Source organism: Oreochromis niloticus, linkage group LG18 (assembly GCF_001858045.2).
Source record: "Oreochromis niloticus isolate F11D_XX linkage group LG18, O_niloticus_UMD_NMBU, whole genome shotgun sequence".
In the NCBI taxonomy this organism is placed as follows: Eukaryota; Metazoa; Chordata; class Actinopteri; order Cichliformes; family Cichlidae; genus Oreochromis; species Oreochromis niloticus.
This window is the reverse complement of record NC_031982.2, coordinates 17,011,239-17,036,802: the sequence shown is the minus strand read 5'-3', so window position 1 is coordinate 17,036,802 and position 25,564 is coordinate 17,011,239. Positions and strand designations below refer to the sequence as shown.

The 25,564-nt window shown below is 44.1% G+C and overlaps 1 protein-coding gene across 1 annotated transcript in view; it reads left to right on the top strand.

The window, feature by feature from the left end:
* LOC100708576 (zinc finger protein 521) overlaps window positions 1-25,564 on the top strand; it is an 88,638-nt gene that overhangs the window by 20,712 nt on the left and 42,362 nt on the right. Inside the window, 4 exon segments of the mRNA XM_019347961.2 lie at window positions 19,471-22,683; window positions 22,686-22,981; window positions 23,116-23,200; window positions 23,517-23,549. Of these exon segments, the coding sequence (XP_019203506.1) occupies window positions 19,471-22,683; window positions 22,686-22,981; window positions 23,116-23,200; window positions 23,517-23,549 (3,627 nt within the window).

The window sequence follows — 25,564 nt, the reverse complement described above, 5'->3', positions numbered from 1 at the left end:
CTCTCAGCACCTGCGTGCCTGCACTTTGCATTTTAGACGACACATAATTCATCGCCCAGGAGGCTAAACACATGCCGGGACTTCATCCAGTTGACCTCTTTCTTAAGTAGGTAGCCACAAAAGCCGAGATGACATGTGGACAAAACAGAGATAATCTCCTGCACTCACCCAGAACTACAAGCTACAAGCACCTGAGCGAAAAACTATACCAACGACAGTGTTCTTATTTCCCCTTTTTGCTGTGTAGTGGTCCTTTGAAACTACTGTCTTCAGTTCTGTGACAATGACCAGCCCAAGAAGCGGTTGTTTCGGTTTCTCTCACACTCAGTATCTCTCCCTGGCCCTGGCTCTGCCTGCTCTTTGTTCACTCTCTTCCTCAGCCTGCAAGTCTTTTTCAGCGGCACAAGCAGAAGAATGGCACATTAAATCTTAATAGGACTGCGTCTGGCCGTGTTGAATTGCAGAGCGTGTTAAGCCGGCGCTTTCCTCCCCCTTGGCACACGCTTGTGGAAGTGGAAAACAATTGAATAAAAGAAACCGCTCGCTCTCTCTGTAACACAAGTGACTTCGGCTGCTCTGCTGAAACTATGAGATTGAACTGACTCCAGCTCACAAATGGCTTAAGCCCTTACTAAGAGACTGTAAAATAAACATTTGTACTTTTCAAGATGCATATGTGGAAGGTGCACAGAGGATTTACCTGACCACCCACAATGAAGCCGTCGCATTATTCCCTGTTCCAAGTGACAGCTGAAAAACGCTGCTGTAGAACTCTGTGCTTAACTGGTGGCTGAGACAAACAGAGGGTAGAAGTACAGGAGTAACCTAGCTAGGAGGGATATGTGAAATGTATGAAGAGAAGGAGATAAAAAACAGAATATTTAGATTGAATACAGTCAGAAAAAATAACAAAGAAGTAGAGAAAAGACACTGTAAAGGTAGGGAAGAGCCAATCTTAGCAGCAATGTGAGTCCAGGCCTTCTTTGTAAGGCAGTCAGAGGTGGTAATTAGCCAGTGATGAGTTGACGGGTTGTGTGTCCAGTGCTCGGCACTGCTGGGTGGGGCTGTGGGAGGTAGATAAGGCCAGCAGTGGGCTTATCTCTGAGAAGGACAGGCACCAGGCCTGCCAGGCAAATCCACCCACAGACCTGCCGTATTTTATTAACAACATCATTAATGCCAGACAGGTTATGTGCGATGGCTCGGAAGAGAGACGGGAAAAAGTAAAAAACAAATAAAGTCTCAATTCCTGCTTGGCCGGCCGGTCTAAAGTACATAGGCACCGGTTGACGTGTTTTGAAAGCAAGGAGCTTGTGGAGATGTTTACCAGGTAGGCAGCCAACGGAAGGGCACGGAGAGCGAGCTTGGATCTTACCTCTGGGTTTTGCTCATTCTCCTCTGGGTCCCCAGAATTCAAATGATTTTCTTTTTTTCCCTTTCAAACGTGGGACTACTCACCAGAATAATGATGAAGCAGATACAGAGAAACATAACTAGACACAAAGAAAAGGCAAAATTTTTTTTTTTTTTAACTTTACGGACATTCAGGGTTTCATTTTTAAACACATGCTTTGTAAAATGCTCAGTTTTCTCCATTTCTCTTCCTCTCGCTCACCTGCATCTTTCAATCAGGTGTTCAAAGTTTTGTCTTCTTCATGCTCCTTTAAATTATAGGGCATTAGTAATACATTTATTACACTTTTTTAGTTTGCAGTAATCTGTTGACCTTGAATCAGATACCACTATAACAGTTATCAGTTATCATTTTGTATTAGTATGTGAAATATGCCAAATAGCGTTTGTTCAATGGCATGTCTCACTATAAAAATAATCACCCCCAGGTTATGAGGATGTGACCTGGGTGCACCAATCAGTGTATACCTCACTCACCCCAATGCACACCTAAATGAAACAGGCTTTTGAATCGTCTTCTGCAATTTCCCCCAATGAAAAAAAAAGTCTTAGGATTTTGCTCATGTCTGCGTGGAAATGTACTGCACATTGATCCCCATAGGGCTTTTTCCTTACATGGCTTTTGCCAAACTCACCAGTAATGGGAGGAAAGGAAGGAGGGAGACAGAGGGCGGTGGAAAGAGTGACCAGTCCGACAGGTTTATGTCTCCCTGCAGGCTGAGCTCTGTGGAGCGGGCCCACAGGAAGGAACGGAGCCAGCTGTGACGGCATCCTGCTAGCCACTGTGGTTTAGGAGCTTTGGGGCTACACTATCACCGACTCAACATTTCCCCCTCTCCTCTACCCTTCCCAGGGGTTGTTTTTGTTGGCCAGGGGGCAGTGTTTGGGTGGGGGCTGCTATGTGGCTCTGTGGAACAGCCACTCCTACACTTCAGGATATGGGAAGTTGAACCACCCGCAAGGACAGGGATTCTCAAATATCGTGTAAAGTAGCACATTTGTTCCTTAGCGCTAATTGCCATTTTCAGACTGGAAGGTAGGTTCATAAATGTTATTTTATGGGCACGATGGGTGTCATTTAAGGTCTCCAAGGCCACCAGCTGGACTATGCTTTGGCAGTGAAAGCACCATGTGCTATAACAGAATGTAATGGTTCGACAGTAAAGACATGCTGTTAGGTAGCACAGAGACGTCCTTCTAATGTTAAGAGCAGTGGACAGATTGGGGGGGGCGGGATTGAGAATGTAAAGGTTATCTGATCTATTCCACCTCCAACCTGCCTGGCTGATCAATCATACTGGAAGAGTCAATCGATTTGATCAGAGAGCCTCTCCTTAGAGAGGACCTCCCAAGGAGTGGTTAGGATTCTGCGAAAGGCTGCCAGCTTGGAACATGTCTCTGCGATAAACCGAGACATTAAAATCCCTGATTAAATAGTAACTCACCACCTGTGGCAGCCATTCTCTAAATAAGCCACTGATTTAAGACAGCAAAGAACATCTACTGGTGCTGTCACTCCATCGTGTTATCAGGCTCATTATAAATGCAATATGTGTACAGTGAAATCACATCAACAAAATCCTGCAAGACTGACTGACAGCCAAGAGAGATCAGGCCGTAGTAAACAGAGTGGTAATCTTTATATTAGGACATTATGTGCCCCCAGTCAAAGCATGATGCATCTTTCTCATCATGAACTTGGTTTGTAGAACATACCCCACAAACAAAGTCAACAGACAAAACCATCTTATGATTGGATTTTAATCCAATTGCATTATTATTCAGGCCTCCCATTGGCCATTCATTACTCTCACATGGAGCCTGTGTGGGTTGTTATCACCCAATCAGGCTCAAGACTGTATTCTGGAGAGCATGCTTTCGTTTGCATCCTTTAAACCCTATGAGCCTTCCCTCTCTCTGGGCCCGCCAACGGAATACCTAATTCCAAAGTAAACTGATTGCTCTCTCCAACAAGATTACGCTGTGATGATGTTAGCCAAATGAGACTGCTATTCAGATGCAACCAGGGCAGGCAAGGATGCTTACCGCAAGATGACTGATCAGCATGTTAAGAGAAACAAGGTTGGGAAAAAAAAGAGGAGAAAACGAGGGATAGAAATCGAAAGAGTGCGAGAGAGTTGTGTGCGTGGGGGTAAGCAGAAATGTAATTTGCTTCTCACCTCAGGCGACTGGGCTCTGAGGCCAGTAAATATGCAAACAAGCTGAGCCTGGCCATCAATATGAAGACCCTAGATGATTACTAATCTCCACCGCAGAAGTAGATTGAGGTCTGTTCAGCAGTGCCATGTAGCATGAGGGTGGGGGGGAGATAGGGAGGTTAGAGTCCAAACGTCGTCTCCATGTTGGCTGCCAAGATTATGCACAATTCAGAGTTATAGGTGTAGCTGACCTTCAGTTTGGGAAGTGCTATACTATTTATGATGCATACAAATTAGCAATAGAGCGGCAATAAAAATGCAGGCGTCTTAAACCTATATTGTACATGTTTTTGAAAGGATACATTAATCATGTTGTGAATGTAATTCAGAAACTTCTGCTGCAAGTTTCCAGTAACTTTGAACCTTGTTTCAAACTCAGCCTAGTCTTTTCATCATGGAGAGCTCCTTGTCTGATATGAGCTCTTAGACGTGCGGCACAGTAGTTTACCAGCCCATTGTCATTCCCCATCCGTAATCCGGGATAAAACCTATGGGACGCAGACCGGTCTGGAGTCATTAGGTGTGTGCGTGGCTTACCCAGACAGCCAGATAAACCAGATGCCTCGGGATGGCCAGGGGTCATCTCTCTGTGTGAACACGTTGTTGATGTCCTTGTTTGTCTCTACCTCTTCTTTGCCCGTATCCCCCCTCACACCCTTCATCATTCCTTTTTTTGCGTGCTTTCTTTCACTCCCTTGATTGCCCTGCACAGTCATCACAAACACAGAAGTCCGCGTTGGAGCTTAGCAGTCGAAGAACCTGTCAGCTAAAGGGAAGGAGGAAAGAGAGACAGGGGAGTTGACTGTGGCCCTAGGTTGAATGCCTGAGGGTGTACTACGTGTGGAGGATAGTTAGTGCAGAAGGACACACCACAGTCTGCAGGTGAATTCTCTCATTTTGGGAGACTTAATGCATTTGAATCATCACCTCTAGGGGGACGTCTTATGACTTTCTGTTACAGAATGAGCCTTGATATAAAATGCAGCAAAGGTTGTGTGTGTATGTGTGGTTTGTGTTTTTAATACAGCAGGAGGGCCTGTAAGAGGAATATATATTCTAAGAATGTCTTTCCAGTCCTAAACATAATTGACTATTTCTTGTATTTTGGAGTATGTTTCCAGCATTGAGCTTTACCCTCTGCAGTGAGTGCACAAGGCTTGAGGATGTTTACCTGGCATGGTGCCTGTTGTAGCTGCCCTCCTGTTGAGGAAAAGCAGGTCAGGGTATAGCTTTGTGTTTGTTTGTTTGTGCAGGTGTGTGTTTTTCTCGCACGTGTGTATTGTGTGGCTTGTGAATGTGTATGGCTTTGTATGTGCATGCATGTGAAGAGGAGGGGAAGATCATTAAGATAGAAATAGTCGGAGAGTGCATTACATTCAGCTAGTTAAGAAAAACACAGAATGTAATCTAATGTAAGCAGTTATTTTTCAGGAGAGGGTGGGATGGTCAGTGATGGGGATGGTGGATGTCGGGTAACTGGATTCTCAGTTCACCTGAACCATCCATCTGCTCAGCCATCAATCTTCCTGCTTTCTAGCCCTCCGTTCATTTACTCATCCACCCATTTATCCAGCCTTACCCATGGCCAAAGGGCCATGTCTCTTTGTGGCCCTGATAATCTAGACCAATTTCCTCTGCAATTTATTTCCCAGCCAACCACCCACCTGGTCAAGCAGCATCAGGCTTCTCAAGGTAGAGCCACTCATCCCAGCAAGCCCCTTCCCACCAATCACAGCCTCTTTCCCCCCTCCTGTCCTCAAGCCTTAGATCTTTTTGTCTTTTGTATTCTGAAGTTTCAGTTTTGTACAATAGTAACGGAGTATCCTTTCCTTTACAGTAATCTCTGACACCACTCAGCATGTGTTGTTTACCTCTAATGCCTCAGCCCTTCTTCTTCTTTGATTTCTATTATCATTTCCTATTTCTACCACCTTCTGTGCTCCTTCATCTCCGTCTTTCTCTTCCTTTGTCACTTTCTCTTCCTCTCTTTCTTGCATTCTTTCCTCCTTTTCTCCATCCTGTCATGGCTCTTCAGTATTCTGCTGCTGTCTTGTGTAGAGTGATTTTGCCCAGACACGTCTGGCTCTGGGTAAAGTGCAGTCCCCAGAGAGCGTGCTCCGCAGCCCCCAGGTCGCCAGCACCATGAATACATTATGATCCCCATTTCCATCCTGTTGCCACGGCAGCACTTTTGGAGCCGCAGGGCGATTAAGACGTGTGCTGTCGATACCCTGATAGGAGCAGAAGTTGGATCTGGAAGCTGGCCTTTGATCAGATTTCATCCTCCTGCCTGCTATTGGTGGCTTCAGTGCAGGAAGACAAAGAGGGAGTCTTGTGGGTTTTTTATTGGTTTGACAAGCTCACCTGCTGCACATAAGCATACCATGCATCCATCCTCGAGCTTTTTTTCCCACCTCTATGCTTTATCTCTGTCTTTCCTGCCTGAAACCATTTCCCTCCCTTTTTCTCATTTCCTTTGCTCCTCCCCATCACCGCAGTTCAGCTAAGGCAGCATTATACGCAGTCTCTCTCTGCTCTATGATATTCTGCTATGCTCACAAAGGAAGCAACTCCCTTACCTTTTATTGTTTCCTTTTTTCTTTGGGGGATGATGTATAAAACATGGTGCCTCAGGTAGAGGATGTTGGGTAGGAAGCCATGTCCCCCTAAATGGCCAGCCGTGTGCATGCGCCTAACACTTCACTGAGCAATCTGTCAACATGTCAGCAACACATGTTTTGTAAAAAGCCTCTGGTGGGAGCCAGGGGAAAAAAGGCACTCCTGCCAGACCAGAGAGGAAATGCTTTTTTCTCCTCTATGCAGTGGATTTTCTATTGCTGGTGCTCTGTCCCACGGGCCCCCCACCACCACGCTCTCCTCCCCCACACATACACCCGTTGTCTGCACTTCAGAAATTTGAACTGGGGACCCTCGAGGGGGTTTACTGGGAGGGTGGGGGTAGGCTGCGAGGGAGGGGCTCCCTCTTTTCAGAGCGTATGAAATTGTGAAGGTATATTGTGGCAGGTCCCCAAGCGGTCTTTTCTAATACCTGAGTTTCTGGCGAAGCTGGAAATTACCAGCGGCTCCCCCGAGGGACGGCTTTATCCACACCAGGAAGGGGAGCAGAACTCAGTGGGGAGGTTACTTAATGCATGGCTGAAATAAAAGAATTTCTGAGAGACAGAGGCTGAAAAGCTAGCTTTTTTTTTTCTTCATTTTTCACCCCCCTCCTCTCTTACTCTCGTTCCCTCTCCCTTTCTCTTTTCCTCCCCAGTAGTATAGTTTACTACTCTCTGCCTTCTCTTGAAGGGTTCTAGTTTAATAAACTTTCAGAGGATCCTGCTGGTGCAGACAGCTAGACAAATACCCTTGTGTGTTCTCTTTTGTCAGAGATACAGCTTTTTGTTATGTTCTTGCAAATTTGATTTCTCCCTCTGTCTTTCGTTTTCTCTGCCGCCCTCTGTCTCTCTCCCTTTCTGCATTTGTCTTCATCTCCCTTGTCCTTCTCTTGCTTTCTGTCTCCCTCTTTGATTCACAAACACATAAATACACACACACACACACACACATATGCACACACACACACACACACACACACACACACACACACACACGAAGTTAAACTCTCTTGTGGTTGAGTTTATTGTTTGGTCTGTCTCTTCGTTCTCCCCCTCTGTGTTCCCTTTTGTTTTCTGTATGTTTTGTTGTATTGTGCACAGAGGCTGAGATGCAGATAGAATGCAGACAGTTTGCCCTGGGTGAAGAGTGTGCACAAGCACCGCTGTTATCTATTTAACAAAACACATTATTCTATTTATACATGACCAAATTCTTTAAGTTCCACCTACCGTTAAGGTGCAAAGCGCAGTATATTTTTCATCAAGGAGATTTAGAGCAAAGTGTTGGGGGCAATTTACTCATCTCTGTATAGTTTCTACTCAATGAATCCGGCTGCCTTTTTAATCAGAACCTGTATCTAATGTCTGTGGATCATTAACCTTGCCATGTTCATAACCTATAAAAAAACAACAACATAAAAATCTCATCTATGTATGAAATGCCTATCTCCTTGCCTCTTACTTCCTCTGTCTTCCTCCCCCTCTGCTGTTGGTAAATAATTCAACCTTTCCCTGTAACAAGTGCTGGCCTTAATAGGGAGCAGTACCTGTAGTTGGGATAAACAAGGCAGCCGGCCTCACCAGTGAAACAGAGGGATTTGGGCTTCATGAGGGCAGAGGAATAAGTCGTTTCCTTCTGAAAGGCAGAGTAGACTGGCTGACATTAATTAAACCCTATAGGATAAAGGTTATCTGAGGCCTAGCAAAGCAGAGGCCGTGCATGCAGGATGTTATGTCTGACGAATCCTAATCAAGACTTCTTGGTGAAGCAACATGTACGGGTTCAGGCATTATATGTACGCTATGTCTGTGATATTATTTTCTAAAATCTGTGTTCCTGCGGGAACTAATTTTACAAAAGAGTGGTATTTCATCGATAGAGGAAAGGCACTATGATATTTGACTGTCTGTTTTCAGTTGCAGACACATGCTGATAAAACAAAAAATAGTTTTCTAAAAAAAAAATAAAGACGAAGAACAGGCTTTGCTAGAGTTTCAATTCCAAGAAATTTCCTAGAGAATTTCATGTTGAGAAAACACTGTTGCCCACTGTGCTCTATGGCGGAAATTGTGCCAAGGAGTCTCCCATGTGATGTGTGATCAGTGTCGGATGTAATGTGTTACTGTAATCTCATCAGCTTGTTCATGACACAGTAATGTAACACAAAACTGCGACTTAATTCAGTAATCATATGATAATCACTAATCAAACAAATCTGAACTTGCTTTTGTTACAGTTCTTCAATTATCTGCATGACGAGTAGAGGGCAAAAGAAAAAAACCTCATTAGCTTTTTTTGTGTGCGCTTACACCAGAATCTCCTCACCTTAATTTGTAAGAGGGTGAAAACATGGCAATGGCAAAACTGCAGGGCAGTTTATGACTTTTGAGTTGTTAAGCTACGCACATTGCTTTGAATTTCGTTCGCACACTGTGTCCAGGACAAAAGCAGCTATCTACTGCAGCAAACACAAGATCAAGGCTCTCCAAGTCGCTGCAAACGTGACATGCTAACACAAGGTTAATAGCAAACCACCCAACCCAGAAGTGAGTGTATAACGGCCTCAACCAAGCAGTCGAGGCTAACAAAAGCAGAGATGAACAGGCTTTTAGCTCTGTGTATTCTGCAGCCAAATCACTGTCACTACATTTTTCTATGAAGGTCGGCTTTGCGATAAAAGCTGAAATACTACCAGAAAGATCTTAGGTTTGCTTTCCTTATTAGGTTTAGTGATTTGCACATTATATGCAGATTTAACTTAATGCAGTCAACTGTCATAAAAGTAATTCTATCTTGAAACAAATAGTTTCATATAGGCAGCAAATAAGGAAAGAAATGCATTTAAAAACAAGTAGTGCCCAGTGCCTTACTTATTTGAATAATGAACAAAACACTGCTGTGACTGACTTAACTGACCCTAAGTTTGGCATGCCACTCGGGTGCCAAGGCTCATGTTTTACAAATTACCCAGAGGGCCATGCATCACCTCTGTGCCCATATTTTCTCCCTGCTGTATGCATAGTGTGTGGGATTATATTCCCCCAACTCTAGCTCCTCCCTAAGACAATGAACAGCTGCAGAGATGACAGTCACCTCACTAACCCAGGAATGCTGAGAAAATTTCAAATTAGGGGAGAAGCATCGCTCTGACCTATTGGCATACCCCATTTGTCCTGGTTTTATACTGGTTTAAGGCAGGTAAGGCTCCATGTATATGTCATCAGGACACCTGTGGAAATTAAAAGTCACCTTCTTTGAAATGGTCTTGTTATTTAAAATAGCCAAGGAAGTGGGCGAGTGACACGGGTTTTATTACCATCTCATTGTGTTCAGTTTCTATATTAAGGACTTGTATTGTAACACTAGCTCATCCGCGCGAGTAGTAAAATAGTAATGTGCGCTCCTTCCATATACTGATAACAGCTGATGTCCGCTCATGAAAAGTAATTAGCTGATATGGATGTTGCTGTCAGTGAGAGCTGATATTGGCGGATTATTACATTCACTCTCCTTGAAATGAGTTCATCACAGTAAGCTGTACATTCAGATAGACATTAAGATTGCCACATGTAAGAAGGACAGCCTGTTATTACAGCAGGATAGCAAGATTCCAAGAGGATGTCACAAAACGGCCACACCATCCACAAAAATTAAAGGATCGAATATATTCTTCTTCTGCTCCTTTTTATGATATCACAGAATTCGCCCGTGACAGTTGATTTACTCACCATATGTTGCTTCAGATGCAAAAATCATATGTAAAATTATACAGGGCATCTGAGATGTTTCCTCTGATTTTCTTGTATTGAATTGATGGTAATTCATGTGGGGGGTATTTTTTTGGCAGGCATGCCAAGCTCCTCTCCTGAGACTAAGATAAATAACCTCCCCAGGTGGTGTTTTTACTCAGTAAACAGGTACTAACCCAAGAATCGCTGGTTTTATGTAAATAGGGAGATAAGTATTTGTTGAGGTGTTGGAGTGAGGGGATGGTATTCAAGGGTGAGATGAACCTCAATAATCTCTTTTAAGGATTTTTCTACAGTGACCCTGAAAGTTTTCCACTAAGTACGTCAGCATGCAAACTTTTAGCAAAACAATCCAGGGGAAAGGTTTTTTTTTTCAGCTGATAAATAGATAAACATGAATAAATCAATGTGAAGTGATGGATGAATAAGTAAAATGCCCTGTAGTCATTTGTCTAGTTGTATTCAGGCCTCATATTCCATCCTTGTTCTGCAAATGAAGATGAGGGTGAGGGGCAGCGAAGAACGTGCTTCGCTCAGTGAGGTGTTGGCATGTTTGTTTGCCTGTATCGGCGTCTTGTGTGTGGGTTTTTATCATCTTTTAGTATTAAGATAGGATGACGAGCTGCCTGGATACCAGCAGAAAACAATAGAAGGGGAAACAAAGCAAACCCCTAAATCTGTCTGCCATTTGCGCTCACATACTGTACACACATGTCATGAGTATCTTGGCACAGTTACTGGGCCAGGGAAGTGCTGGTCTGGGGCCTGGCCCATTCTCCAGAGACACCCCACCACCTCCCACCCCACCACCTCCCCTCGCCTCCTCATTCTCCACCCCCCCTTTCCCCCTTCCTGTGCAGTCTGTGGACGCAGTCTGAGGCGACAAGGTTGCACAACAGCTCTCAAAACCTTCACTTTGCAAAGATGATCATAAAAAAAATACACAGTCTGCCATTAGAAATCTGTTAAAGAAGGAAAATAATTAGAAGGACTGTGATAATTGTGTCAAGGGGGAAATAGATCAGACGAATTATGGGAAGAACCACAAAATCTTGCCATGGCTTTGTTACTTTGCTGTTTGGTTCATTCCGACATTGATCCACCCTTCCATCTGTCATCCTTTTCCTGTGCTCCTTCTTCAACTCTCCATTTGTATCTCTCTTTCTTTCGTTCTTTCTTCCTTTGTTGGATTCGAGAGTGGAGGAGCCTTCTGGCTTTAACAGAGAAGGGATGAAGATGTTTATTCATCTGGAGGGTATTAGAGCCATGATTAAGGAGGGGAGGGAGTAGTAAGGCTGATGCGACGTCTGCAATGCTCGTTCTTGGGCCGCCTTTGGGATTCTGGCCAACACACACCAGGAAAACAAGAAGTGAAGAAGAATGAAAAAATACTTGTAGTGAAATTCGATTCTCTCGGGAAAGGACAGAAGTTTGAATTTTAGCTGGCTCGCTCTCTCTCTCTCTCTCTCTCTCTCGCACTCGTTCTCACTCTCACTCCCTGTCCTCACAGCTAAGCTAATTATTAATGAATGCGGTTTCTGTTGAACCTTGGAGAGGTGTCAGCACTGCAGTCACTGAGGGTTAAGAAATCTTGACATTTAAGACAGGGATGCATGAAAATACATCGTCTTGCTTGAGTTGATGCTTGTTTTTCTTCCCCTCCCGCTTTCCTCTCCACGATGCATGTTTTCTTCTCCCTCTTGGGCTGTCTCCAGTTGTTTTACCACTGACAAGCTGGGCTGGTATTGAGGAGATATCAAATAAAGCCACAGTGTATTAATCGGGGGAACCAAAGGTCATGGGTCAAAAGACAGAGTCAGAGTTCGCTGATAAATGCTAATGCTAAACCTAACACAAGTTCATTTCCAGGTTGTTTGTCCACATGCATGTGATTCTCTTCTTTGTTTGCAGTGAGGGGAAGGAAAAAGAGGGAGAGATGAGGATACAAGTATTTTTATGGGCATTTGGCAAACTAACTGGCCCTTTTAAAAATATTTCCAGTGCAACTTAAACTAATAAGTGAGACGATCCTTTCTTGAAGTCTAGCCCAAGTTTTATGGGTCACACCGAGGTAGTTTGATTAAAAAGAATTAGACCCTATTTTCTGAATTCAGTCAGTGCTGTGTTGGGTTTTAAGTAATGGATAGTGTCTCTGGAAACTTGCAGACCAAACCCTATTTTAATGAAGCAACCATACAGTAACTCAGCATATTTCTCTATGCACAACAATTTTTTTCTTTTCCACGGTGATCACATAAATCACATTTCTGTGAGTAACTAAGAGTGTTTGTGGGGGGGAGGGGGAAATAAAAGAGCATCCAAGTAAACTCCCGCACAGTGAGAAAATATAGTAGCGGCACAGTGCTGCAGCATCTCTCACATTGGCTGACTGGCTGGCTGGCTAGCTGACTGTCCACTGGGTCCTGCGCCTGGTCTGCCGCAGTGTTGAGGGAACAGCACGCACACACGCAGGCACCCTTGCCTATTGAAGCCCAGCCCAGTCCAGTCCCGCCTGGCCCAGCACTCCCTTAGAGCCAGTGCAGTGAGGCAGGCGGTGAAGGGCCATGCTGGGGGACAGATTGTCATCCTCCTTTCTCCCCCTGGGAGGCTCACTGTGGCTGCTGGTCCAGCCAAGACCTGAGGAACAGCCTCCTTCCTGTTTGTGCTGAAGTCTACCTGAAGTGGTCAACGGTCCTCCTACATTACCAACACCACCAGCTGCTCAGTTGAAGAGGAAATGATACCACTCACACAAACTGCTCCAACTACATCGCAAATACAGCGTTGATCATAGATAGATGGATAGATAGAACACCAACATGAGCCATCAAGCCCACCCACCACTACTCTGAATAATAACCTGCGATGAACCCCAAATTCACCTTTTTGAATAATAGTTTAATTAAATGCCTTGATTTTCCGTTCTCTCGTTAATTTCCCTTTTTCTCATTTGAAAAACTGACTTAATTTTGAAAGGAGCAAAATGAAGCACTCCTGACAATTTAATTCCTCCGCTCGACGTTAGCTTGCCTCATCCTGCTATAACACCTTCTTTTCTGGCAGAAAAACACAACAGGGCGCACGCAGGGCCAAGTAACGATACAAGACGACATCCCTGCAAATGCTGTGAATTCACATTTTTACAAGCATCAAACGGCAAATTATTAAATTAATAACATTTTCATAAATACGTTCACATCTTCTATAAATATTAAGTGTAAAAGTCTGTTGCTGCCTTCAGATATCTAATAGTATGCAGAATGATAAATGTGTTATCCAGCAGACAGCCAGCCCTGACATGCTTTTAGAGTTCAATCGCTGTGGTTATGGATTATGGTACGATGTTAACTTTCACAGGAAATGCAATGAGTCAGATCCTGCACTAAACATCCTCCCTCATTTTAAGAAACCTTATCATTGATTATTATTATTCAGCTTGTCCATTTTGGCAGAGACGCATTAGTGCTGCAGTGACACATCTTTGCAATAAGTAATATAATCCCTCTTTGGCTGTGTCTCACCGTCACAGAGAGAAAAAAGCATAGTAAAGGATGACTGGCCGCCCTACTTTTCTTGCTCTGGCCTTCCATTTGTCTAACTTTCCTGTGTTGCCACTGGGGCGCTGTGATTTCTGGGACAGTGACCAAGTGCTCCTGTCTGAGCTGGGGGACGTGGGTAATGTGGACAAAGTAGTTGACAGTTTGCCGCTTCCCCATGGTTGAGAGACAGAGCCATGAGGGCCAGAATAATGGACACCCAGACCACAGAGTCAGGACAGCTCTTGATGTTCCAGCTCTTTGTGTCAGGCCCTGCATGAAAAAATCCCCATTGACTGCAATTTTCCCTTCAAGTTTGTGTGTGTGTCTTTGTGTGTGTGGATATGTGTTGTGTTGCGCATGTACATGATGTTAGGCCAGAGTAACTTGCTGCTACGGCACTGATGAAACCGCGGGAAGTGAATCCTTATTCCATCTAATGTTTTTCTACCTTGTCCAGTAAAAGACAGCATCCTTGTTCGCTGATCCTCCAGCCGTCTCCCACCACCCCTCCTTCTCATCCTGTAGCATAGTGGATTTGATTGATCTGTAGCAAGGGGGGAGAGGGACCTGACATTTCTCAGTGATGTGTAAAAACATATTGTGTTTGCTAAGAAAAAAAAAGAGGAAAAGAAAGAGACAAACCCAGTATACACACAACACTAATACCCACACACACACATACACAATACAATGTCTGAGGTTGGGGAAAGTAGTGGTAAAAAAGCAGCCTCTTTAACTAGCTGTGCTTGTGCTTATTTGTGTGTGTTAATCAGCTGCATGGTGCAAAAAGCCACATCAAGCCACCTGGTACTTTTGTTGACAGCTACTGGGAATTATCAGTGTTTCATTTTGACTGGATTTGATGTCTTAAAACAGGGATGTAGCAGGACTACTGTGAGTAAAGCCCAGCACTGGGCCTCTTCCAATAGCTCTGTGTCCTCTGAGCTCTCTGTCCTGAATCAACTGAGTGATTTGTTCATCTGACTGGAATTAGTCCCCCTGAAAAAAAAAGCTATCCTCTCCCACCTCATCCTGCTTCTCTGTCAGGAAAAAGAGCACTAATATAGAAATATATATATATATATATATAGATATATATATATATATATATGTTACACCACTTTTTCTATTAGATCTTAAGTGATTGTGTCACAAAGCAGCGTACATGAATACGTGTTGTTCAGACACGCACTGCTATTTGGACATCAGAACAGGGAAAAGTGTTGAGATGACACATGCATCATCTCATGGGAAAGGCTCACTACTTTTCCCAGTAACTGTAAAAAGATCCCCTCTCTGAATATGAAGTGGGGTCACGGTGTTACATCAGACAAGTTGTCAGCTTTTTGTTTATTCAATGAATCCCCAATCCCCAATGTTCCACAAATACACTCACACAAACACATCTCTTATGACAACCACTATGTACAGATCTCTGGTACAACACACAGGAAGATAAGGTTTGGCGACTGAAAGCCTGGCCATGCTTTGCTTCACTAGAATGGCTTTTGAACAAAGTCTAGCTTGTTATAGAAGTGGCAGATGAGTGATAGGAAAAAAAAAAACACTTTTTCTGATAAGATAAGGTCCTGGACCTGGATAAGAGTTTGGCTTCCTAAATAGAGGAGATGTACTCTGGTGCTGTCAGACAGTGATAAGGCATCATGAACAGCTTCCAGCGCCTCAGACACGAAGGTCTGGGCACCAGAAGTGAGTTGTTCCCAAATGATGCGGTCCCTGAAAGGTTTAAAGAGGGTGTAACTGCAAAAATTAAATTTTCTGAAACACAAAAAAGGTAGATAACTGTCTTTTTTATTGATTTTTTTGTACTTTTCATAATGTGGACAAAAAAAAGTGTAGATAACAAAAAATAATAAATCCCGAACCCCCCCCCCCCCCCCCCCCCTAAAAAAACACTTGGTCAACTGAGGCATGGTTTGTTTTTTGAGCCAGCTGGAATAAAATAATCAAGGATATTTTCAGTATTTTAAAGGCTCTGCACGAAATCAGCTTGAATACAGATGTAGCTGTTTTTGCTCAGTTGTTTCATATTGTATGAGACATTTCATAAACATCTTTAAAAAGCGAGACATTATGTGCATGTGTATGAAAGTAATAAAATGCCTTTGCAAAGCAATATGCACAGTTTTTTAGGATATACATGCAAAAGCATTAAATATTATACCAAATGTCAAACCAAGCGCCCATGCTTTATCTCAGTTACATTTAACAGGAGACTCAGTTACATTTGTGTGCACTCATTCCTGTTACAAATATATGATGGTCATTAAAATATTTTTATAATCCCATTTTAATTTTTTTTTTTTTCTGCCAGTTGAACTTTAACGTATACCTTTGTTTCCCTTTTTGCAGTCTCTAACGGAAAGAAGCTTTATTAGATTTGAATATCAATAACTTAGATATTTTATTTATTGTGCCACTGCTAAGCACAGCATACATCCATACATTTGAATAACTGTTTATGTGAAAATCCGTCTTTGTTGCCTTCTTTTGAGGTCTTACGCTCGAATTATACTGAGACACAGTTGTATTTGTCTACAAAGAAATCAACAGATATTATTCTTTAAACATTTTTTGTATCATTTAGCTTTTAAAACACAGACACAGTTTGCCACCATATGTGTTAAAGTCCAAAGGGAAACAATGTCATCATGAAAATTAATGACTTGCTCTCAAAAAATATTTATGCATGCTAATTTTCAAATGCATTAATTGCATAAATAAATGATTCTTCAGGGGCTTGGAAAGCTATTCTGCTGTGCAGAAAAATGGTAAGCGTACCTGTTCCCAGCATTAGGGATCTTGTTTGAACAGGGGTATTTACTTTGGGAAAGGGTGCTATAAATGAACACAGAGGAAGTGGTGCACAAAAGGCAGTTCAGACTGGCTTAGAGGAAACTGAGACCTGCGTGTGAATCGAGAATTCTCAGTGGTTACTTCTGCAGTACCAGGAAAAAAAAAAAGAAAACATAATTTGTATAGAACAGAAAACGTCTTTATTAATTTAGCATATTTTGATCAGTGAACTTCACGGGCCAAGTTATATTTTTGTGACTTTTAAGAAGTTCTTAGCTACTTTAGCTTCGACTTTAATGTTTATCTTTCTGGTAAATGTGGCTGTGGCACATTTTGTGCCATTCCCTATAGGGGAACTCCAAATGAGGTTGTTTTGTTCCATATAGGAGACATTAAAAAAAAGGAGGGAGGGGGGTAGGGACAGAACTCCCAGAGAGGGACAGGCCTTAAGATGGAGGTCTTCCTCCCAGGACGTGACAGGCTGTTGGCTGGAGGATGCTCAGGAAGGCCTTGGCAGACCAACAAAGACAGCCCTTCAGCTGCAGGGTGTAGTTTTTCAGGCCCCAGCATCCCCTTTGGCAGCGGCACAGAGAGTGCTGGCGTGCACAGGCCCCCGGCCCGAGAGACAGGGAAGTAAGGCCCGTTCTTTTATTTACTCAGGCTGCTGCTGAGGCCTGGGCATTTCTTGTCTGGGTGAAGAAGGAAAAAAAACAAGTCTCTCTCTCTCTTTCCTCTTGAGGTCTCCTGAGGAAGATTGCTCTTTCATCTGCAGTTGTTCACACACTTGCTTCGGCCATTGGACTTGTATCTGTGTATTCTATGTGTACATGCTATGTGTGCACATGTATATTCTTGTCAGTGTATGCACACAAGTGCGCTCTTGCTCTGTGTGCGTGTGTGTTTGGTGTGAGGTTGGGTGGGGGTGAGCGGTAGAGAGTAAAACTACTGCAGTTCTATAGTTTTATCTATCGACTCACCACAAAAAATAGGTGAAGAAGCACAAAAGGAGGAGCTTTGTCTACTGGTTACAGCATGGCTATAACGTATTTGTTGGCCAGTGTGATTATACCCTATGCAGTCGAACTCGAAATCAAATGATGCATTATTACTAACTGTGTTATATTTCCTATCCAGCCACAAATTTTAACATAGCTACTTATTCAAAGCACTTCACTGCAACGTCCATATATATGAATCAGATATTACTCTATATATGTCATCACCGTAAGGCCCTAAATAAATAATATACATGGAGCAAACAAACAACGAGAATGGAATGAGATTGTCCTGACAGCTTAGTAATGTCTCAAGGCATCAAGACATCCTCATTTAAGACAGCAGAATTTCATTTAGCCTTGTATACAGAACCATTTATTTGTTTGTTTTATACTATTGTCTCGAAGCCAATACGTTTGACTGTAAGGCATTGGCTGGGGTCATTCTTCTTGCACTGTCTTCTTCTCCTATACCCGGAGAGGCAGTATGAGATAGGGCAGATCCGCCCCCTCTGTGGAGGAGGGCATAGCACTGAGTCACCCATCCTCCCTCAAACCAGAGAGAGAGAGAGAGAGAGAGAAAACATTGAGACATGTATGAAAGATAAAGCAAGTAAATCAGGCAAGGTTTGCTCCTTCAGTGAGATGTGTGTACAGAGTGGGCGCCTTGCCAGGGGTGGGAGGTTTCCGGGAGGGCCACGGTGTGGAGGTGGGCTCTCAATGTGCCGCTTTCAGCAGTTTGGAGGGGCAAGGGAATGGCCTCCGACCCCATCTGTTTCCTGAAGATAGGCCCTGATGGGGGTAAGTGCTCAGAGAGGGCATGATATCCTGACAAAGGGCAGATCTCCCAGCAAAAACAACAGAAAGGGGGAGAGAGAGAGAAAGACTTAGATTTGTCAGCTGAAGGAGAGTACAGAGGTTGGATCCTGGAAAGAGCTCATGCTTTTCCTCCGTCCCTCTCATAAATCTTTGCAGCTTCCTCTTGTTTTTCCCATTCCAAGTTATGGCCTTTTGACATATTTTTTTTTTCTGAAGAGGTTGGGATTATGTTGTTTTATTTAGGTAAGGAAGTTCACAGCACTTAGATTTCAGCAGCGGGAAGAAGTGGCCTGTAACCTTTTGAACCTGTGGAAAGTGGTGCTCTGTTTTCCATGCATATAACCGCACAGTGAACCAGTGGATTGGAATGTTGGAGCCAGTGAATAGGAACACATTAAAGTGATTGTTAAAAAAAAGTTGGTCATTCTCTGCACCTGCTTGTCCTTGACTGAGACAGTAAGCCACCACTAGCCACTTACCCCCCCACCCCTCCTTGCATCAGAACATGGAGGGCACATTCATCCATCCACGATCACTTGCCTCACAGCTTAACGCAGACCGCACAGACAAATATGGTAATAATGCATATTCTATAATCTGATATCTATTGACTGATGTTCTGATGGGTCTATGTTTCATGAAAATCATCCGTTTTGCAGCAGAGCGTTCCCAAAGGCTATGCATAGCTGTGGTTTAAATTGCATATTTAATCTTCTCCTTCATCCTTAAAACTGCTTTTGCCTGTTTTTCTCTTGTCTTAAGGTCATTTCAAGGGCTCTTGTTATTCAAAAATATTCAAGTAATTCTTCAGGAATAATAGAAATGTTCTAATTTACCTCATGCAGGGCTTACATCCTAGAGTAGACCCATTGTCTTGTGTTGGCTTTAAATGTCAGAGAGATTGTGTTTTGAGTCACAGTGGGCTAAGCCATTACATGGCCACATACAAGGTTAATTGTAGTAAAAGTATTTCCACTTATTCTCTTCTCTAATTATACTTTAAATTGCATATTTAATGTAACTTTTTAGATAACACCTAAGGAGAGGTATTGTTTCTGCTGAAGAAAAAATGGTCTACATTGCAAAGAATTTGAAAATCATACACCACAACCTTATAATTACTATGACAAATAACGCCACGGTGGCCTACCTTTTCAAGACTAATGACTTGCTAATATAGTGACTAGCTTACAAAACACCACCAACTCGCTCACTTTCTCCATTTTTTTCCTCCATCTTTTTCCCTCTGACCTGCCCTTCATGCCCTCGTTTCTGCATTTCTTTCTGTCTTCTTCTCCAGACGGTGCTGATCTTGAGGATGACCCATCGTGTTCTTGGCCAGCATCATCTCCCTCCAGTAAGGATCAGACTTCTCCAGGACACTGTGAGGACTATGATTTTGGCGAGGAAGAAGGAGGCCCTGGCCTGCCGTACCCATGCCAGTTCTGCGACAAGTCTTTCAGTCGTTTGAGCTTCCTCAAGCGTCACGAGCAGAGCCACGGTGATAAGCTGCCTTTCAGCTGTACCTTTTGCAGCCGCCTGTTTAAACACAAGCGGAGCCGAGATCGACACGTGAAGCTACACACGGGTGATAAGAAGTACCACTGCGGAGAGTGTGACTCTGCCTTCTCCCGCAGCGATCACCTCAAAATCCACATGAAAACCCACGCCTCCAACAAACCCCACAAGTGCCCTGTGTGCCGTCGAGGCTTCCTTTCCTCCAGCTCTCTCCACGGCCACATGCAAGTACACGAAAGGGGCAAAGATGGCACCGGCTCCAGTTTCTCTAGGGCTGATGAATGGAAGCTGAAGGAAACCCGCAAATGCAGCCGGTGTGAGGAAGGCTTCGATGTTCCAGAAGAGCTCCAGAGGCATATCGCGGAGTGCCACCCTGAGTGTTCCCCATCAGAGGATGGAGGCCTGGGCGCCACCCTGCAGTGCATCTACTGCCACGAGCCCTTCAGCGATGAGGGCACCCTGCTGACCCACATTGACCAAGCCCACAGCAGAGATAGGAAGGGCCACGCCTGTGCTATCTGCTCAGAGCATTTTCTGTCTGTTGAGGACCTCTATGCTCATATGGACATCCACCAGCTCCCTGAATCTAGTAACCATAGTAACAGCCCTTCCTTGCTGACTGTAGGCTACACCTCTGTGTCTAGCACAACTCCAGACTCCAACCTCTCCGTTGACAGCTCCACAATGGTGGAGACAGCACCACCTGTGCCCAAGACCAGGGGAAGGAGAAAGAGGGCTGCACAGAACACTTCAGACATGGGAGGACGTTCCTCTAAGCAGCCTAAAGTCTCTTACAGTTGCATCTACTGCAACAAGCAAGTGTTCTCCAGTTTGGCTGTGCTTCAAATTCACCTGCGAACCATGCATCTGGACAAGCCAGAGCAGGCTCACACTTGCCAGTTTTGTTTGGAAGTTCTGCCCTCTTTACTAAATCTAAATGAACATCTTAAGCAGGTCCACAATGCAGAGGACCACGCTGCCCTGTTAGCGAGCTTGCCTGATGCTCTCCTTCAGTGTAACTTCTGCCCTGAGGTGTTAAATGACCTAAATGCCCTCCAGGAACACATCCGCTGCTCTCATGGCTTTCCCAGTCCAGTGGCCAAGGAGAGCAATGCCTTTTTCTGCCCCCAGTGCTTCATGGGGTTCTTGACAGAGGCTACCTTGGAGGAGCATGTTCGCCAGACTCACTGTGATGGGGGGAGCCTGCGCTTTGACTCCCCCTTGGCTGTAACTCCCAAGGAGCCTATAGTTGAAGTGTACTCCTGTTCATACTGCACCAACTCCCCCATATTCAACAGTGTTCTGAAGCTTAACAAGCACATCAAGGAGAATCACAAGAACATTCCACTAGCCCTGAACTACATCAACAACGGGAAGAAATCCCTCCGCACTCTCAGCCCCTCTTCGCCAATATCTGTGGAACAAACTGCCGTGCTGAAACAAGGCAGCTCAGCCTCCCGTGCCGCCAGTGAGTTCATATGTAACCAGTGTGGCGCCAAGTATACAAGCTTAGACCTTTTCCAGACTCACCTCAAAACGCATCTGGATGGTCTTCAGCCTCAGCTCACCTGTCCGCAGTGCAACAAGGAGTTTCCCAACCAGGAATCTCTGCTAAAGCATGTGACAATTCACTTCACTATTACGTCCACTTATTACATCTGCGAAAGCTGTGACAAGCAGTTCACTTCGGTGGATGACCTGCAGAAGCACCTACTCGACATGCATACTTTTGTGTTCTTTCGTTGCACTCTGTGCCAAGAGGTGTTCGACTCAAAAGTGTCCACTCAGCTCCACCTGGCCGTGAAGCACAGCAACGAGAAGAAAGTGTACCGCTGCACCTCCTGTAACTGGGACTTCAGGCATGAGACTGACCTGCAGCTTCACGTCAAACACAGCCACCTGGAAAACCAAGGCCGTGCCCACCGCTGTATTTTTTGCGGGGAGTCCTTTGGAACGGAAGTGGAGCTGCAGTGCCACATCACTACCCATAGCAAGAAGTATAACTGCCGCTTCTGCAGCAAGGCTTTCCATGCCATTGTTCTTTTGGAGAAACATTTGAGGGAGAAACACTGTGTGTTTGAGGGAAAGACACAGAACTGTGGCGCCAATGGTTCTACTGTAGTTGGTGGGGAAAGCCAGCCTAAAGAAGATGCTGAGCTACAAGGTCTCCTAACTAACAGCCATGGTTCAGGGGCAGTAGGTGGATCTGTGGTGGAGTCCCAGAACAGCCATGATGGAAGTGAGGAAGAGGTGGACACTGCAGAGCCCATGTATGGATGTGACATATGTGGGGCATCTTATACTATGGAGTCATTGCTCACTAACCACCAGTTGAGAGATCACAATATACGCCCTGGTGAGAGTGCCATGATAAAAAGAAAGGCTGAGATGATCAAGGGTAACCACAAGTGCAATGTTTGCTCCCGTACCTTCTTCTCTGAGGCTGGGCTGAGGGAACATATGCAGACCCACCTTGGGCCTGTCAAACACTACATGTGTCCCATCTGCGGGGAGCGCTTCCCCTCATTGCTCACCCTGACAGAGCACAAGGTCACCCATAGCAAGAGTCTGGACACGGGGAGCTGCCGCATTTGTAAGATGCCACTGCAGAGTGAGGAGGACTTCCTGGAGCACTGCCAGATGCACCCTGACCTGAGGAACTCCCTTACAGGTTTCCGCTGTGTTGTTTGCATGCAGACGGTCACCTCCACATTGGAGCTCAAGATCCATGGTACTTTCCACATGCAAAAGACAGGCACTATGTCCGCAAACCAACCCATGGGCCGCACCAATGCCATGTCTCAAAACCAGCAGCAACACCACGCCCAAAAATTTTTCAAGTGTGCCTCCTGCCTAAAAGATTTCCGGTCCAAACAAGACCTGGTAAAGCTGGACATCAACGGACTGCCTTATGGACTCTGCGCGTCCTGTGTGGCGGCTGCCGGCTCCAAGAGCTCCAGCCCAACGGTGAATGGAGGGAGGCAACAGCAGCAGCAGGGGGAGCCACCACTCCAGCAACAACTACAGCCACATGGGTCCAAGGGGAGAGTCTCAGCCCTGGAGACGGAAAAGGCAAAGGTGTCTCTTCATCGTCCTCATCCTCTTCCACGTCGTCCTTGTCTGCAGCCAAGACACGATGTTCCAGCTGCAATGTGAAGTTTGAATCTGAGGCAGAGTTGCAAAACCATGTCCAGACAGTGCATCGGGAACAGGCTGGGGACAGCAACAGTGGACAGCTGAAGACCCCCCAGGTGTCTCCCATGCCAAGAGCCAGTCCATCGCAAACTGAAGAGGTATTGCTAAGTAGCCTCGCACTAAATAAGTAACTGAAAACATGCAGAGAATTTACAAATGACACAAATATTTCTACCATGTAATAGCATCTTTTATTCACACTTGACTGTAATCCCTGTTGTCTGATTTACAGAAGAAGACATACCAGTGCATCAAATGTCAGATGGTGTTCTACAGTGAATGGGACATCCAAGTTCATGTGGCCAACCACATGCTGGGTAGGAGATAGCACTTTCTGATTCATTTATTATGGTTTCTGTTATACTCCAGAAACAAGAGTCATTAAATACAGTGCTTGTGTAATATATACAAATATGTTTGTCCAAATTTCCCAAGTGTTTCTAAAATCTAGCGTAAATTTAATCAACATATCTTTTAGGCATGCAATTTAAGTGTTAAAATCTCATCCGCGCAGTGTGCAAATTATTAAGAAAAATTCACCCAATTTCAGTGTTTTCCTACCTTTTTAAAGATGAATCACATACTAAAAATAAATGTGATATGTAATAAAATATTTGACCCTGTCTCATTCAGGCTCACAAGTATCTGGATCACATCACCAAATAGGTGGAATTATTTTATTATTTGACCATCAACTGCATCCCCAGTGTTGTGCTTTCATAAACCCACAAGCTTCATTTCTCCATGCATGTGAATGGTATAATATGGTCCGTGTGCATGCTTCAAGCTGAATTTCTCCACTTCAAACCACTCTGTAATTAAGGTAGTTTGAAGTAGTGGAAAATAAAATACACAGATTATTCAAATATTGAAATATCAAACAGATTTGATCATTCTGATCATTCCAAAGATTATCAATCAATTTTCTGAAAAAAAGACAAAATTTCTCTAGTTCTTCTATATGTATTTTTGGTTTGTTTGTCTGTTGTACCTTGTCACACAAGTACTGTTTTCAGATGACTGAGATCTGCATACTAGATTTTATACTTTCATGCTCTCTCCTTTTATGACGTCAAATCAACTGAAAAAATGGATATTTGCCATTTCGGTGTTTAATATCAAAAGAAATATTCCAAATTTTGCATTTCATTTCGCAAGATTTCTCAGCTAAGAGTGCTGGTGTACGACTAAGCTCCACATTTTCAAAATGTCTCTACTTTTGGTTGTCATTTGTATGCAGGCAGAATAATTTATAGGGAACAGACAATTGGAAAACAGGTTTTCTTGCCTGCAGTAAGTAGGCGTCTGAATTCCGGTCTCACGTTCCTTTATTCATTCATTTATTCAGCTCGTTTGGCGGCTCTTTCATTACACTGCATTATCTGTTGTCTTCAGTGGGAGAGAGACTCATTGATCTGGAACCAAACCGCCTCTCTGTTTGGGACACGCTTCTAGGCGCAGGTGAATTTAAACACGGTGGGCAATTCTATCAGGACCGGTAGGCAATTCTATCAGGGACCCACTGTTTGTGCATAAACAATCAGAAGCATGTGATTTGTGATTTTGATGCTGCGGTGTATTTGCAAAAGAGAGAGATGAGCTGAGAGTGTGTAGGTGTGTATTTTGTATTCATCTTTGCGATCTGCTCACCCACTAGTCTACTGGGGGTGCCTAATACAGTACCATGCCAGCATTAGTCCTTTCTCTCGCAAAGGCAGGCACGGAGCACACTGGGAGGGTAGAAAACAAACCCCCCTACTGGTTATTTTATGTTTTTCAGCCGCACAAGCGCACAGTTTCCCCATAATAGTGGAATTCAGACAGCTTAAGATAACAGGAGGATAGGTGATTGGGTTATTGTCTGATGTCTTACTTCTCTGATATGCCATCGCTTTGTATTCAACATGATCACGGGTTTCATCTGACTTCTCAAAAGGGTTTCTGTTAGATACGTTTGCTTTGTGATCTCTAAAATAAGGAGAAAACAAAACTCATTGTAATGTGAAGTTGTCAAACAAACAAGAGGAAAACAGAGCAGAATGAAGTAAAGTTAAGGAAATGTGTTTAATGGACAAGGCGTGAGGTACGACATGTGAGCCGTGTTTCAAGCGCTGATCTTGTTCTTTTACGTAGCTTCTGAAAAATTGCTCTGTTTAATTTGGAGCATGGTTAAATTCAACCCACACTTTAATCACTGAAGAGCCAATTTGGGCCAAAAACAACCCCCCAAAAAATGCACATTTGGAAAAGCTCTAAATATCTTTTCGACAGAAAAAAAAGGGACACTTTCTCCTTTTAATGACCATCTGCACAGGAGAGGGGAAACAGGGGGCTGGGGTCATCTCCGCTCAGCTGTCAGCGTTATTAGCGTAGGTAATGGAGCAGACGCTGGATTCATAGGGGTGTTGTTTTCATCCATGCCCCGCTCCATGGTGTCAGTTCACACTGATAACTCTATATATAGTGATGTGCCGTGACATAACCATAGTGCTAAGTGTATGGAACAACAAAACCTGAGCCCGTCTCACCCAGACGAGTCCACATTAGCTGCCTTTGTAATACAATAGTCTCCCTCAAACCCAGCGCAATGAGCCTCCACCCCTTACCTCCTCCCATCAGGCCGAAGTGGTCGCGGCTGCCTCTTCTGTCTGACTGCCAGCACATTTTGATGCATGGATATT